Source organism: Molossus molossus, unplaced genomic scaffold (assembly GCF_014108415.1).
Source record: "Molossus molossus isolate mMolMol1 unplaced genomic scaffold, mMolMol1.p scaffold_m16_p_3, whole genome shotgun sequence".
Classification (NCBI taxonomy): Eukaryota; Metazoa; Chordata; class Mammalia; order Chiroptera; family Molossidae; genus Molossus; species Molossus molossus.
In genome coordinates, this window is record NW_023425366.1 from 117,387,458 (window position 1) to 117,400,361 (window position 12,904).

Here is a 12,904-nt window from a genome sequence, read left to right on the forward strand (position 1 = left end):
ATAGGCCTGCAGTCCATATGTACAGTAATTTTAATTTTAATTGTAATATAGGAGTGTATAATTGACTCAGACAACCGAGTGCATGCTGTATCATTTTCACTGCCTTGATCAACTTTTTAATGAATATATTTGAAAAAATTCTATAGAGTGAAGCTGCAAAAGTCGAAGCGCAAAGTAATGAGGAAGGACTGTAAACAGTGATGGGCCCATTTTAATGAATATTAAAATTGATGGCTATGGGGTCATGCAAGATGGAGGAAATATATAATATTAAAAGAGTTTTAAAGCTTGGCCTCTGTGGCTCAGTGGTTGAGCATCGACCCATGTACCAAGAGGTCACTGATTCGATTCCCGGTCAGGGCACATGCCCAGGTTGTAGGCTCGATCCCCAGCAGGGAGTGTGCCAGTTGATGTTTCTATCTCTTCCTTCCTCTCTCTCTAAAAATCAATAAAAACATATTTGAAGGGGAGGGTAAAACTGTCATGACAGCCACTATATAAAAATATAGGTTCCTGTGCATGAAGACTGGCAGGACGCGCAGAGAGACTGGCCGCATTAGGATGATAAAATTGGGCAGTTTTGTTTTCCTTCCGTTTTTAAATGTTTTATTGACATACACTCACATACTGTATAGTTTCCCCAGTTAAAGTATGTACATAATTCAGTGGCTTTAGTATATTAACAGAATTGTGCAACCATCATTAGTTATAGAACATTTTCATCACCCCAAAAGGAAACTCCACACTCACCATGTTCTCTGCCCATCTGCCCCCCCAGCCCCTGGCAACCATTTGCCAGTTCTGTGTGTTTTATATAAGGAATCATAACATATGTGGGCCTTTGTGTCTGACTTCTTTCACAGAGCATGTTTTCAAGGTTCATCCATGTAGTGTGTGTCAATATGTCATTCCTTTTCATGACCAAATAATATTCCACTATATGGATATATCTGGTTTGTTTATCCATTTATCAGTTCATGAACATGAGTCATTTGTACTTTTCAGCTATTATGAATAATGCTGCTATGAACATTTGTGGGCAAATTTTTGTGTGGACACTATTTTTCCTTTCTCTTGAGTATATACCTAGAGGTGGAATTACTGGGTCACGTGGTAACTCTTTTCAGTTACCAGACATTTTCCACAGCAGGTGCACCACTTTCACAGCCCCTTCCAGCAGTGTGTGAGGTCCCGGTTTCTCTACATGATACTTGTTATTGCCTTTTCATTTGGCCTAGTGGATATGAAATGGTGCTTAATTGTGATAGTGATTTACCTTTCCCTTTGGCCAACCTTGTTCAACCTTTTTTTTTTTAAATCCTCATCCGAGGACATTTTTTCCATTTTTTGTTCAGATAGAGTGGGAAGGAGAGAGGAAGAGAAACAGCGACGTGAAAGGGACACATCGAGTTGCTGCCTCCCGCACAACCCAACCAGGGCTGGGGACAAACTGCAACCGAAGTATGTGCCCTTAGCGGGAACTGAACCCGGGTCTCTCTGGACCACAGGCTGACACTCTAACCGCTGAGCCAAACTGGCCAGGGCTCAACCTCTTTTTTAAAAAAATATTTTTTAATATGTTTTTATTGATTTTTTTAGAGTAAGAGGAATGGAGAGAGAGATGGAAACATCAATGTGAGAGAGAAACATCAATCGTCTGCCTCCTGCACGCCCCCTACTGGGGATCAAGCCCGCAACCTGGGCATGTGCCCTGACTTGGAATCGAACTGGGACCTCTCAGTCCTTGAGATGATGCTCAATCCACTGAGCCACACTGGCCGGTCTGTTCAGCTTCTTTTCATGTGCTTATTGGGCATTTACTTATCTTTGGAGAAATGTCTACTCAGATCCTTTGCCTATTTTTTAATTGGGTTGTCTTTTTGTTAATAAGTTAGAAGAGTTCTTTATATAGTCTAAATATAAGTCCCTTAAGAGACATGATTTGTAAACATTTTCCTCCATTCTCTAAGTTGTCTTTATATTTCTTTGATGGGTGTCCTTTGAAAGAGTTTTTCATTTTAATGAAATTTATCTTTGTCTTTTGTTGCTTGTACTTGGTCCCTCTGGCCCTGACACAGATTCATTAAATTTAATATTTAAACGTAGTGACTCCAGGCTCCCTCTCCCCTGGCTGGATTATTTGGGGCCCTCCATCACTGTATGGTTCTGAACTGAACACTGGTGGGCTCTCGAGGGGAGCTACATAACTAGGGGAGTTGCTTTCACTGGCTCTTTTGTACCTTTCAGAATCTAAACAGGTACTCATTGAACCTTGTGAAGGAAATGAGGAAAAGTGTTTTACTTAACTGACACCATCTTACTTCTCATGTTATTTATCTAACAAAACAGAAGGGCAGAGACACCACTGTGCATAACTTGCTCTGAGAGCTGCTGCTGGGGGCGCTGGTCTGGGCCTGGTGGGGAGAGGATGCAGAGGACCAGCCATGGCCCGGGAGAGAGCAGCTCTGAGAAGGGGAAGGGGGGCCCGAGGAGTGGGTAGGTACAAGGGAAGGTACTGTGCTGGGGAGCAGGGGGTAGGGGAGACCAGATGAATGAGGGAGGGAGCGTGGCTTTGAGGAGGTCAAGTGTCCAGGTCCAGCCCAGGTGCTGAGGGAGCTGCTTGTTCTCCCCCGAAACAGCTCCCCAGAGCCCTTCGTGTCCACCCAGGCCAGCACTGGAAGGAGCCTCACCCATCTGCCAACTCTGAGTACCTGGGATTTGAGGTAAAAAGTTTCCCAGATCCCTTCCAATAAGGAGGCCCCAACGCCCTGGCATGGAGGCTTGTACCGCACTCCCTGAATGTTAGGGGAGCGGACCAGTCCCAGGCTGCACTAGGGAGCCCTAGATTAGGTTCCCAATGGGAGTAGGTTCCCAAAAGCTCACCTCACCAGCTTTTGTCCTCCTTACTGACCCCGGTTCTGTCCTCCTCGCCTGGCTGCCCTTACCCTCTGGCTTTCACACAGGAAGTGCAGGTGACTGCTGAGGCTAGTCGCTTCTTTTCTTTCTTTCTTTCTTTCTTTCTTTCTTTCTTTCTTTCTTTCTTTCTTTCTTTCTTTCTTCTTTCTTTCTCTTTCTTTCTTTCTTTCTTTCTTTCTTTCTTTCTTTTTCTTTCTCTCTCTCTCTCTCTCTTTCTTTTTAGAGAGAGAGGAAGGGAGAAGGAGAGAAACGATGAGAAAGAAACATCCATGAGAGAACATTGATTGGCCACCTCCTGCATGCTCCCCACTGGGGATCAGGTCCACAACCCGGGCATGTGCCCTGACCAGGAATTGAACCGTCAACCTCTTAGTGCATGGGTCAACGCTCAACCACTGAGCCACACTGGCCAGGTGAAGCTAGTAGCTTTTTTTCTTTTTTACTCCTCACCCGAGGATATTTTTTCCATTTATCTTTAGATTGAGTAGAGGGAAGGGGGGTGGGGAAGGGAGAGAGAGGTGGGGAGAGAGAGATATCGACTGGTCACCTCCCTCGCAACCCGACTAGGGCCAGGGACAAACCGCAACCAAGGTACGTGCCCTTGGCCAGAATCGAACCTGTGACTCATTGGTCTATGCGCCAACACTCTAACAGGTCAGGGTGCTAGTAGCTTCTTGAGATGTGAAGGATGGTAGCTCTGAGCTGGTCGCCCCTGGCGATGTGGGGCATTTCCAGGATCTAGAGGGAGCCTGGTGACCTCTCTCCTGAAGGAAATTAGTCCCAGCCCACCAGCCTGCTGTGCCCAGTGTGGAGATATACATGGAAGAGAGTAAAAGGTGACCTGAGCCCCGAAGCAGGGGACATCTGCAGTAGGCACCACAGGAGACGCTGTGCTTGGGCTTAGTGAGGGTGGCTCTCTGAGGATGTCACACACCTGTGACAGTCTTGACTGGCAGTAGGGGAGCTGGGAGCACAGTTCACTTCCAGGTTTTTTCCTTCCAGGTTCAGGAGAAGCCTCAAAGATGTCTAATGACCCACCCCCTCCTTATCCTGGAGGCGCCACAGCCCCCCTTCTGGAGGAGAAGAGTGGAGGCCCACCCACCCCAGGTAGGGTTCCATGTCCTGAGGGCCCTCTTTCCCTTACCCATCCCAGCTGCTGTAGTTGTGCCTGGAGCAGCCCTCCCACTGACAGTGCGGGTGGGGCCCGAGCTTCCTCTCCTTGCTTCTCTCTGTCTAGGCCGAACCTCCCCTGCTGTGATGCAGCCCCCACCAGGCATGTCGCTGCCTCCTGCAGACATTGGCCCCCCACCCTATGAGCCGCCAGGTCACCCAGTGCCCCAACCCAGCTTCATCCCCCCACATATGAATGCAGATGGCACCTACATGCCTCCAGGTAAGTTGGGAAGAGATCTGGGAGCACAGGGGTCTGCCTGGCCCAGCAGGGCTGCTATCCAACCTTTGCTACTGGCAAGCTGGTGTTCTGTCTGTGAGGCTGTTTACTCTTGGTTGGGGCAGGGGGGCTGATTGTAGGCATGGAGGGTGGACATGGAAAGGTGTCATAGAGCCAGGCCCTGCTGTGAAGACACTGGACGAGCCAGAGGAGCCCAGGGCCCTGCCAGAAGGGTTACTTGTGGGAAGGCTGCTTAGGCACAGTGGCAGGTGCTGTGGACCCATGGGTGCTACAGGGGCCACTCCCTGCCAGACACTTGAGTCCATGGTGGAGATCTGGTTTCCTGCTCATCCAGCAGCTCTTCAGAGGGACTGCTGAGGCCAGAGAAGGGCCGGGGTTCCTGCACAGGTGTCCCCAGGTCAAGTGGGCCAGGTGGCACTCCAGTGCAGGACCTAACGCTGGTGGGGAAGAGAGCCCTGTGTGCGCGAGGGGGCTGGTGAGCGGTGAGGCTTTCCTTCCTGCGGTTGAGGTCCTTGAGCTTAGCACCCAGTCCCGTTTCACAGTCCCCTGGGTGTCAGAGGCAAGGGAGCAAATGCATCAAGCTGAGACCGAGGGGAAGAGTAGGCCTTGTTCAGCTCTGTCACGTCTGGTGGGGCAAGTTATAGTCTCTGTTTTGGTCCCCATGGGGCAGGGGTCAGTAAGGGCTAGGAGAATGTGGTCCCTTAACTGTGTCCTGGGTACTGAGGGCCTTGGGGCTTTGTACTCACCTCTCACATGAGCATCAGTGACAAGCCAGTGACCTGTTGCTCTGTCTTGTGCCATTCTAGGTTTCTACCCTTCTCCAGGCCCCCATCCACCCATGGGCTACTACCCGCCGGGGCCCTATCCACCAGGGCCCTACCCTGGCCCTGGAGGTCACACAGCCACAGTTCTGGTCCCGTCAGGGACTGCCACCACGGTGACAGTGCTGCAGGGAGAGATCTTTGAGGGTGCACCTGTGCAGACAGTGTGTCCTCACTGCCAGCAGGCCATCACCACCAAGATCTCCTATGAGATTGGCCTGATGAACTTCGTGCTGGGCTTCTTTTGCTGCTTCATGGGGTAGGTGGTATTGGTGCTTGCGGGGTGGGGACTGCACCTGCCCACCACCCAGCTGGAGTAGGCCCAGTGCCCTCGGCACCTTCTCTTCAGACCTCCCCATCTCTGATTCAGGTGTGATCTGGGCTGCTGCTTGATCCCCTGCCTCATCAACGACTTCAAGGATGTGACGCACACGTGCCCCAGTTGCAAAGCCTACATCTACACGTACAAGCGCCTGTGTTAACGAAGCCTGGACTGGACTCCCTGCTGTCAGTCTGGATCCCTGTGCTTTGCTCCCCACACTCTGGCTCGCACCCCCATTCCCACTTGGGGGTGGAAGCTGTTCCACTGGTCCCCTGGAAGTCTTTTCTTCTTTGCCTTGCCCTTCCCTGAGCATCTGACTCTTCTGGCAAAAATCCTGTTGGACTTCAGGCCAAGGGTCAGCAAGTGGCAGGGAGCTGGCACTGAGCAAGTATGTTGTTGGTTTGCTTGGTGTTTGATCAGGAAGATAAGCTGGGATGAGTCTTCCTGCTGGGGTCTTACTCCTCCATTTTTGTATGAGGTATAAGTTTGGTCCTGATTCTCCCTGGGACCAAACACAGCCAGAGCAATGGCTTATTTTCCAGACCTGGGCCTACAGTGAAGCTGTGCCTGTAGCCACAGTTTCTCTGATCTGGTCATAAGGCCAAGGTTTGTTTTTGGGGTGCTAGAGGTAGACATGATGGTCAGAAGGAATGACTCTGGCCCTCAGAACTCTCAGGAACTCAACACCTTGTCCAAGTGCCCAGGAGCCACCTGGAATAAGAGAGAGGTCAGCACAACTGCAGTTCATGGGATAAGTGATTGGGCCCTGGCTCACCAAGGGACTTGCCTCTGGCCCCTGCCTACTTCACTTTCTGGCAATGCCTCTGCGAACATGTCTTTGTTGCAGGCAGAAGGAATGCCTAGGAACCCAGCCCCTCTGTCCATACCATGTCCTTGCTGCGTGTGGGCTTGACCTCTGCCTGGTGGCTGGTATATCCCAGCTCAGACCAGAGATGACAGATAGGGCCTCTCCCTGCGGGCACAATCAACATTTCCAGGGCTCTCTCTGTGGATCCTCTTTCTAGTGAACACTGGGCCCTTCACCCAGGCTGACTCACTGTTGCTATGCTTACTCCAGGCACTACAGCAGGAGCAACTGTAGCACTGGATTGGGGACCAGGAACGAGCAACCACAAGTGGCAGAAGTACCTTGGTGGATGCTAGCTCTGCCTGGGCCTGAGGCCATGCTGTCTTTATTTCGGAATGGTTTGTCTATGAACTTGCTCCTGTGGACTGCTGTACCCTGCTGCCTCCCCTCTCCTGGTCTCATACTGCCACTGCATGGCCTTCTTTTCACTGTGAATTGTGGCTGATCTGTTTGTAGTTTCTCATTAAATTGGTCCTTTCACTCCCTTTCCCCAGGCCTCAGCTCTCTTGCCTGGCTTCCTTCTTTTGCAAGGGAAAGTTGGTGTAGTCCAAAGGCAGGGAATTGAGTCTTCAGGGTCTCAGTACTGACTGCCTGGGGATGACACTAACACTTAAGTACCTAATTAAACCAAGGCAGAGTGAGTGTGGAAGAGCTCTGACATTCCAGCTATGACTGGGCCAGGGCATATGCTGACTACCTTACCATCTCCGATACTGCTTTTACCCACCTCCACACCACAGCCTCCACCCATGGGATCTGTAGGCTGGACCGCCCCCCCAAGCTCAAGCTCAAGGTCATCCTACCCTAGAAGCAGGTAGCTTCGCTCCGTTGGGCAATACAGAGCCACTGGGACTAAGGCTTTTGCAGGGGGCAGACAGTCTAGGCCCCCAGGTTCTGGGCCAGCTCTGCCCCTACCCTCATCTAATTTGCTGAGGTAGGTAAGCTTGGTCAGTAGTTTACAAAGTTTCCCCACCACTTAACCCTTTTGTGAATAAGATGTTCACAGATCCTCAATATATAAAACAAGTAATAGATTCCTATTGATAAAAATATTTAAGTTCACATTTCTATTTTAGACAATCGTTATATAATACAAGTACATAAGTTTTGTTTTGTTTTTTTATCCTCACCCAAGGACATTTTTCCTTTTTTTGTTCAGATATAGTGGGAGGGAGGGAGAGAGAAACGTCGATGTGAAAGGGACACATCGAGTGGCTGCCACCCACACAACCCAACCAGGGCCGGGGACAAACTGCTACTGAGGTATGTGCCCTTAGCGGGAACTGAACCCAGGTCTCTCTGGACCACAGGCCAACGCTCTAACCGCTGAGCCAAACTAGCCAGGGCCAAGTACATGTTTTTCATTATGCTTATTTATAAGATAACTAGCAGTCTTGGGAGCACAGGAGGGGACGGTCAGGGACCAGCCTGACATCTTGTGCCAGGAAGGAGGAGGCAGCTGTCAAGAGTCCACTTTATTGAGTGCTGTAGCATAATACAAGCAGAGGAGGAGACAGGCCATAGCTGGACACACCCCTCTTGGGGGTTTCTGCTAGAGACAGATGAGGACTGGCTGCCCAGGGCCTTGGAGGCAAGGTGTCAGCCTGGCTTCTGTCCCCTCACTACAACCCCAGGCGACCCCCAGGAGCATTTGGGGGCCCCCTCCCTCTTACACAGCTATAGCAGCCTAGCCGTGGCCTGGCTGGCTGTCCACTCCCAGTAGGGCGAAGATACCCACCTAAATGCTGACACAAGAAGAATGGAGGGAGTGAACCTCAGGGTGAGAGTTGTGGGTGCCTAGGAGCAGAGCTGGTTCCAGAAGCCCAGGCCAGTCCGCTCAGTTGCACTGGCTGTTTCCAGTGCCACAGCCTGGATGGCTGCAGGAACAGTAGGTCTGTACCCAGTTCAGCATCTGGCCCACAGAGGACAATAATAGGCAGAGGCTTTCATGTCTGGCTTTTATTGGTTGCTTTTCTCAAACCCAGCATTTTTTAAAAAGTCACCTGGGGTGGTGGTTTTGTCACAGGTGGAGGTGGGAGCCGGCCAGCAGTCACTCAGGAAGAGGGCGCCAACATGATGTGATGGGTCTTTCACATGTAGTACCAGGCCAAGAGGCCAGCAACCAGGGCCACACTAGTCGCCAGAATGAACTGCAGGCCGGGCTTGCTCAGCACAGCCAGGGCTGTTTGGAAGGGACAGCTTCCACCCTCCAGGGCACCTGCGTGGCAGCACCAACAGGGAACATGGCATTAGTGGGAACGCTGACACACCCATCCTGGGAGGGAAGCTTGGGACATTCAAGACCTACCTTTGACTTGTTTATCAGCATAATAGGGGCATTTACGCACATCTCCTTTCCCGTTGTGCATGGGGAGCTCATCCTCCAGAGTCTCTTTGGCCAGCATGGAGCCAGCCTGGTCCAGTTCATTGAATATCTGCAGGAGCACAGGATCAACACCATCAATGGACTGCACATACTCTGCTTCCAGAGAAAAACCTCTCCTGTGCAGAGGGAGCTAGAACAGATAAGGCTTGCTCAGGACTGCAGACCAGCAAAGCAGCAGCTCCACTAGGGGACGGCCACACTGACCTGGCACTCCTCCCTAGCACGAGCTCTGGGACATATGGCTGTACTTGTGCTGTCCGGCACCCCATGGCTGCTGACCATGGTGGATCCCCCCTGGGCACTGACCACATACACAGCCATGACAGACATGAGAGCAAAAGCACTGCCCAGAAACACTCTGAGCACTGGCACTTCCCCACTTCTAGTCGCTGGGTATTTTTAGCAAGAAACAATAGAAAAAGGAATGTGGAAGAATGAGGCCCCAGCAGGGCTGACCCATCCTGAGTGGACCCTGGAGGCCTGCTGATGTTAGAGGGTGATGGGCCTGTTGTCAGGCCGCAGCTTCATTCTCTGTAAGGGCCACTTGACCGGTGCTGAGGATTGGCCTGGGTTCTGGGGGGGGGGGGGGGGGGGGGACCAGAATCAGCCTCGGCCCCATGGAAAGGGTACTTGTAAACTGAGTTATGCTCCTCATTCTCCTTGGCTCTCTCCCTGAACTTATCAAGCAAGACTTTTCATAGCAACCCATGCTAAAAAGGAAGAACAATTCCTCAAAACCAAAATCCTGTGGTGAGAGGGAGGGAGACGACTCCTTTCTCCCCAAGCCCACTTCATTGTGAGGCCTCACCCTTCCCAAAAACATGACACAGAGGCGGTCTATCAGATAAGGTGGAGCCATCACTAGGCCAATCTCGTGCACTCTATGGCCTATTGCGTCCCTCAGCTTTCCCTCAGGCTGGCTGCAGCGCATCCTAATGCACCAATGCCCATTTGGGCAGCTCTGATCAGCTCACACTGTCAGAAGCCCATTTCTGCCCACCCCCAGCAGTACCTCCATGTTGTACTCGAAGGCCTTGTTGGCCTCCTCCACGATCTTCTCCTTGGTTTTCAGGTTCAGGTCCAGGGCGTTCATCCTGGCCCGGTAGAACTGCTTGAACTGCTGCGCGTTTTCCACATTCTTAAACAGGTAGAACTGGGTCCCCTCCCCTGTGCTGGGGAGTTTCAGGGCCCGCTGGGCCACCTTCTTAAGCACCTGTCCCCCTGAGAGGTCCCCCATGTAGCGGGTATAGGCATGGGCCACCAGCAGCTCCGGCTCATTCTGCCCCACATAGTGGATCCGCTCCACATACTTTCGAGTGGCCTCAGAACACTGCACCTGCTCCTCCCAGTCCTCACCAAAGAAATACTCCATGTCCTTGGTCAGTGCCTCCTTCCGGTGCAGCTCCATGGGGAAATACAAAGGGGTGAAGGCTGGATGGTCCTTGTTTCGGTCCATTTCCTCCTCAAGGGCTGAGTATGTGAAGTAAAGTGCAGTAGTGGCCAGCTGTTGAGGTGATGGGGAGAGACCATGTAGGTCTTGGCTGGCAGCTCCTGAGCCCACCGCCCACCATGTCTGAGCAGCTGGAGAAAAAGGCTCAAGAAGCCAACCCCCCTTCCAATCCCCAAAGGCCCATTTTTATACAATGTATTCTTTCACACACCCAGGAAACATGTTTCTTAAAGGAATGACATGGTAAATTCTTTGGAACATGGATACTTTTGCTTTCTTGACATCACTGTTACTCCACTTAAGCCATGAAAACCATAGCCTCACATAAGAAAAGAGTAGAGTGTAAGAAAGGCCTTTGTTTCCCCCCTGAAGCAACTCCAGGAGGACCTTTCTCATGGGGCTAAGGCCCTGAATGCGACCCCATCTATGACTGAGCCACAAACCTTAAATAGCTCCTTTCTGATTTTGCCTTTCAAGAAGTCCTTGACAAACTGGGTGTTTTCTGCCCGGTCATGTGCTTCCTTGGTCCCTTCCTTCAGGAGCTCAGAGAGGTCGACCATCCTGTAGAGCAGCGATTTTTCAACCTTTTTCATCTCATAGCACACATAAACTAATTACTAAAATTCTGCAGCACACCAAAAAATATATTTTTTGCTGATCTGACAAAAAAAATAGGTATAATTTTGATTGATTTACAAAAATAATAATAATTACCTACTCTTTTTGCTCCAGAGTGACTTTTTAAAAAATCAGGTGCCTATACTTGTATATAAGGATTTCTGGTACCAAGAATTAACCAATCAAGCACAACCTCATTATGCGACATGACCAATAAAATGCAACTCTATTATATGACCTATATATTTATGGTTCAAGATGGGAATCACATTGGACAGCTATTGTGTAGGCTCTTGTCATTTTTTTATTTGACAATTAGGAAAAAGAGGACAGTGACCCTAACTAGTCAGGTACTGCACGTTTCAAAAATTCTTACAGTGCCCTGGTCGTTTGGCTTAGTGGTTAGAGTGTAGGCCTGCAGACCAAAAGGTCTCGGGTTCAATTCCTGATCAAGGGCACGCACACTGGGTTGCAGGTTTGAACCCCAGCCCTGGTTTGGGTCATGCAGGAGGCAACCAATCAATGTATATCTCTCACATCAGTGTTTCTATCCCCCTCCCCCCCGGTCTGGAAATTAATGAAAAATATCCTCGGGTAAGGATTAACAAATAAATAAATAAATGAAAAGTCTTGCGGCACACAGGTCAAAAATCGCAGTTATAGAGACTGGGTGCGTGCGTGTGTATGTGTACATGTGCATGTATGCGTGTGTGAATTAGCCCTTCCCAGCTCTAGCATGTCTGCTTGCTAAGCTGGTAGGCAGGGGCTGCTCAGAAACTCAACTCCAGCATAGACGCAGGATCTTGCCAGGAAGCACAGGGTAGACAGATATAAGTCTGCTTTCAAGGATGTGGGTGTCACACGGGATGAATGTAACCTGCCTCTCAACAGTGTCCCTGTCTCTCTGAACTACCAAATGAATGATGCTTTGCTTCTGTGGCTACCTAGTACCCAAAGAAACACACTCTTATCCTAGCGCAGCATTTGCTGACTTCTCCAGGGAAGAGCCAGCCTTTGCGAATGGGTCTCCCAGAAAGCACTTTTTTGTGACTGACGATGAATCTCCTAGTGTAGCCTGGCTGCCTTCCTCCCACCTTAGACCCACAGCCTCTTCAGGACTGCAGGTGGCTGAGAATGAGACAAACACTGGGAAGGCTGGAGCCGAGGAGCCCTATGTGTGTGCTGCTTAACAAAATTACACAGGATGGAGTTATGCTGATCAATGCCGGTACTAGACAAGGTAGAGAATGCATGACCCTAAAGATGGTGGCACTGGGCAAGGGCTTGTGTGTACACACAATCTGTCTGCTAGAGTGAGAAAAACTTGGCCTCTCATGGCCCAGTCCCTGCTGGCTCCTTTAGCAGATTAGCTTGTATCACCCACATTCTGACATTCACTTAATATCAGCAATTATTTCAAGGTATATATATTTTTTTAAAAAAGAACTTTGCCAATAACAGGCTATAACGAGAAGATAAGAATACTGAAGAATAGGCCCCAGTAACTTGAGGCTTAGAGGAACTGGTCCTACCCAGTAAGAGAAACCTCTGGAGTTGGAGTTGCTCCCACGTGCTAAGGGTCTGTGGAAGATACTAGAAAACATGCCAGCTTTGCCTCTAATTACTGTTTCTCACCCCAGATGACAAAACAGGATTTTAGAAGAAAAAGGACCAGGAACATCATCAAGTTCTGTTTCTCAGCACCCCTAGCCGTGCCTGTCTCCTTGGGGACACACAGGGAGAGTGCTGAGCAGCCCAAGGTACTGTCTGCTGTCTCAACCAGGCATTTCGAGGGCCACGGCAGCACAGCTCCTGACCATACATACCCTGGTCCCTCCAGCATACACAGCCAAGTGTGCTGGGCATGGCAGTCCTTGACTCAACAGGCCAGTCCTCATCACTCACCTGGTGTGGTTTTCTCTTTCTGGGGCCCGGGAGCTGTTTTTCTCCGACTCTTCTACCCCCTCTGAGGTCTCCAGTTCCACTGACATTGTTGCCAAGTGTGGTTTTTGCTGCTCTTACTCCTCTGGCCCTATAGAGACACAAGGACCAGGTGATGTGCCACCCACAGCAGTCATTTCCCCAAATAACCTGCTGTCTCTGCTTTCCCTG

At 50.3% G+C, this 12,904-nt stretch overlaps 2 protein-coding genes across 19 annotated transcripts in view; one reads left to right on the forward strand and one right to left on the reverse strand.

Moving 5' to 3' along the window:
* CDIP1 (cell death inducing p53 target 1) overlaps positions 1 to 9,811 on the forward strand; it is a 33,227-nt gene extending 23,416 nt beyond the window's left edge. For 10 of the 14 annotated variants that reach the window (XM_036278715.1, XM_036278722.1, XM_036278724.1 and 7 more), the window contains 5 exons: positions 2,640 to 2,723; positions 3,919 to 4,023; positions 4,154 to 4,309; positions 5,134 to 5,407; positions 5,519 to 6,826. In XM_036278715.1, the coding sequence (XP_036134608.1) occupies positions 3,939 to 4,023; positions 4,154 to 4,309; positions 5,134 to 5,407; positions 5,519 to 5,630 (627 nt within the window). In that variant the 5' untranslated portion in view covers positions 2,640 to 2,723; positions 3,919 to 3,938 and the 3' untranslated portion in view covers positions 5,631 to 6,826. Of the gene's footprint in view, positions 1 to 2,474; positions 2,497 to 2,639; positions 2,724 to 3,918; positions 4,024 to 4,153; positions 4,310 to 5,133; positions 5,408 to 5,518; positions 6,827 to 9,796 lie in introns of those variants that run through there. The other 4 variants (XR_004961613.1, XR_004961612.1, XM_036278717.1 and 1 more) reach the window with 4 other exon arrangements.
* Positions 8,179 to 12,904, reverse strand: part of HMOX2 (heme oxygenase 2) — a 36,536-nt gene continuing 31,810 nt past the window's right edge. For 3 of the 5 annotated variants that reach the window (XM_036278711.1, XM_036278709.1, XM_036278710.1), the window contains 5 exons: positions 12,698 to 12,824; positions 10,618 to 10,735; positions 9,737 to 10,228; positions 8,647 to 8,773; positions 8,180 to 8,556 (listed from right to left, as the gene is read on the reverse strand). In XM_036278711.1, the coding sequence (XP_036134604.1) occupies positions 8,429 to 8,556; positions 8,647 to 8,773; positions 9,737 to 10,228; positions 10,618 to 10,735; positions 12,698 to 12,783 (951 nt within the window). In that variant the 5' untranslated portion in view covers positions 12,784 to 12,824 and the 3' untranslated portion in view covers positions 8,180 to 8,428. Of the gene's footprint in view, positions 8,557 to 8,646; positions 8,774 to 9,736; positions 10,229 to 10,617; positions 10,736 to 12,697; positions 12,825 to 12,904 lie in introns of all 5 variants that reach the window. The other 2 variants (XM_036278712.1, XM_036278714.1) reach the window with 1 other exon arrangement.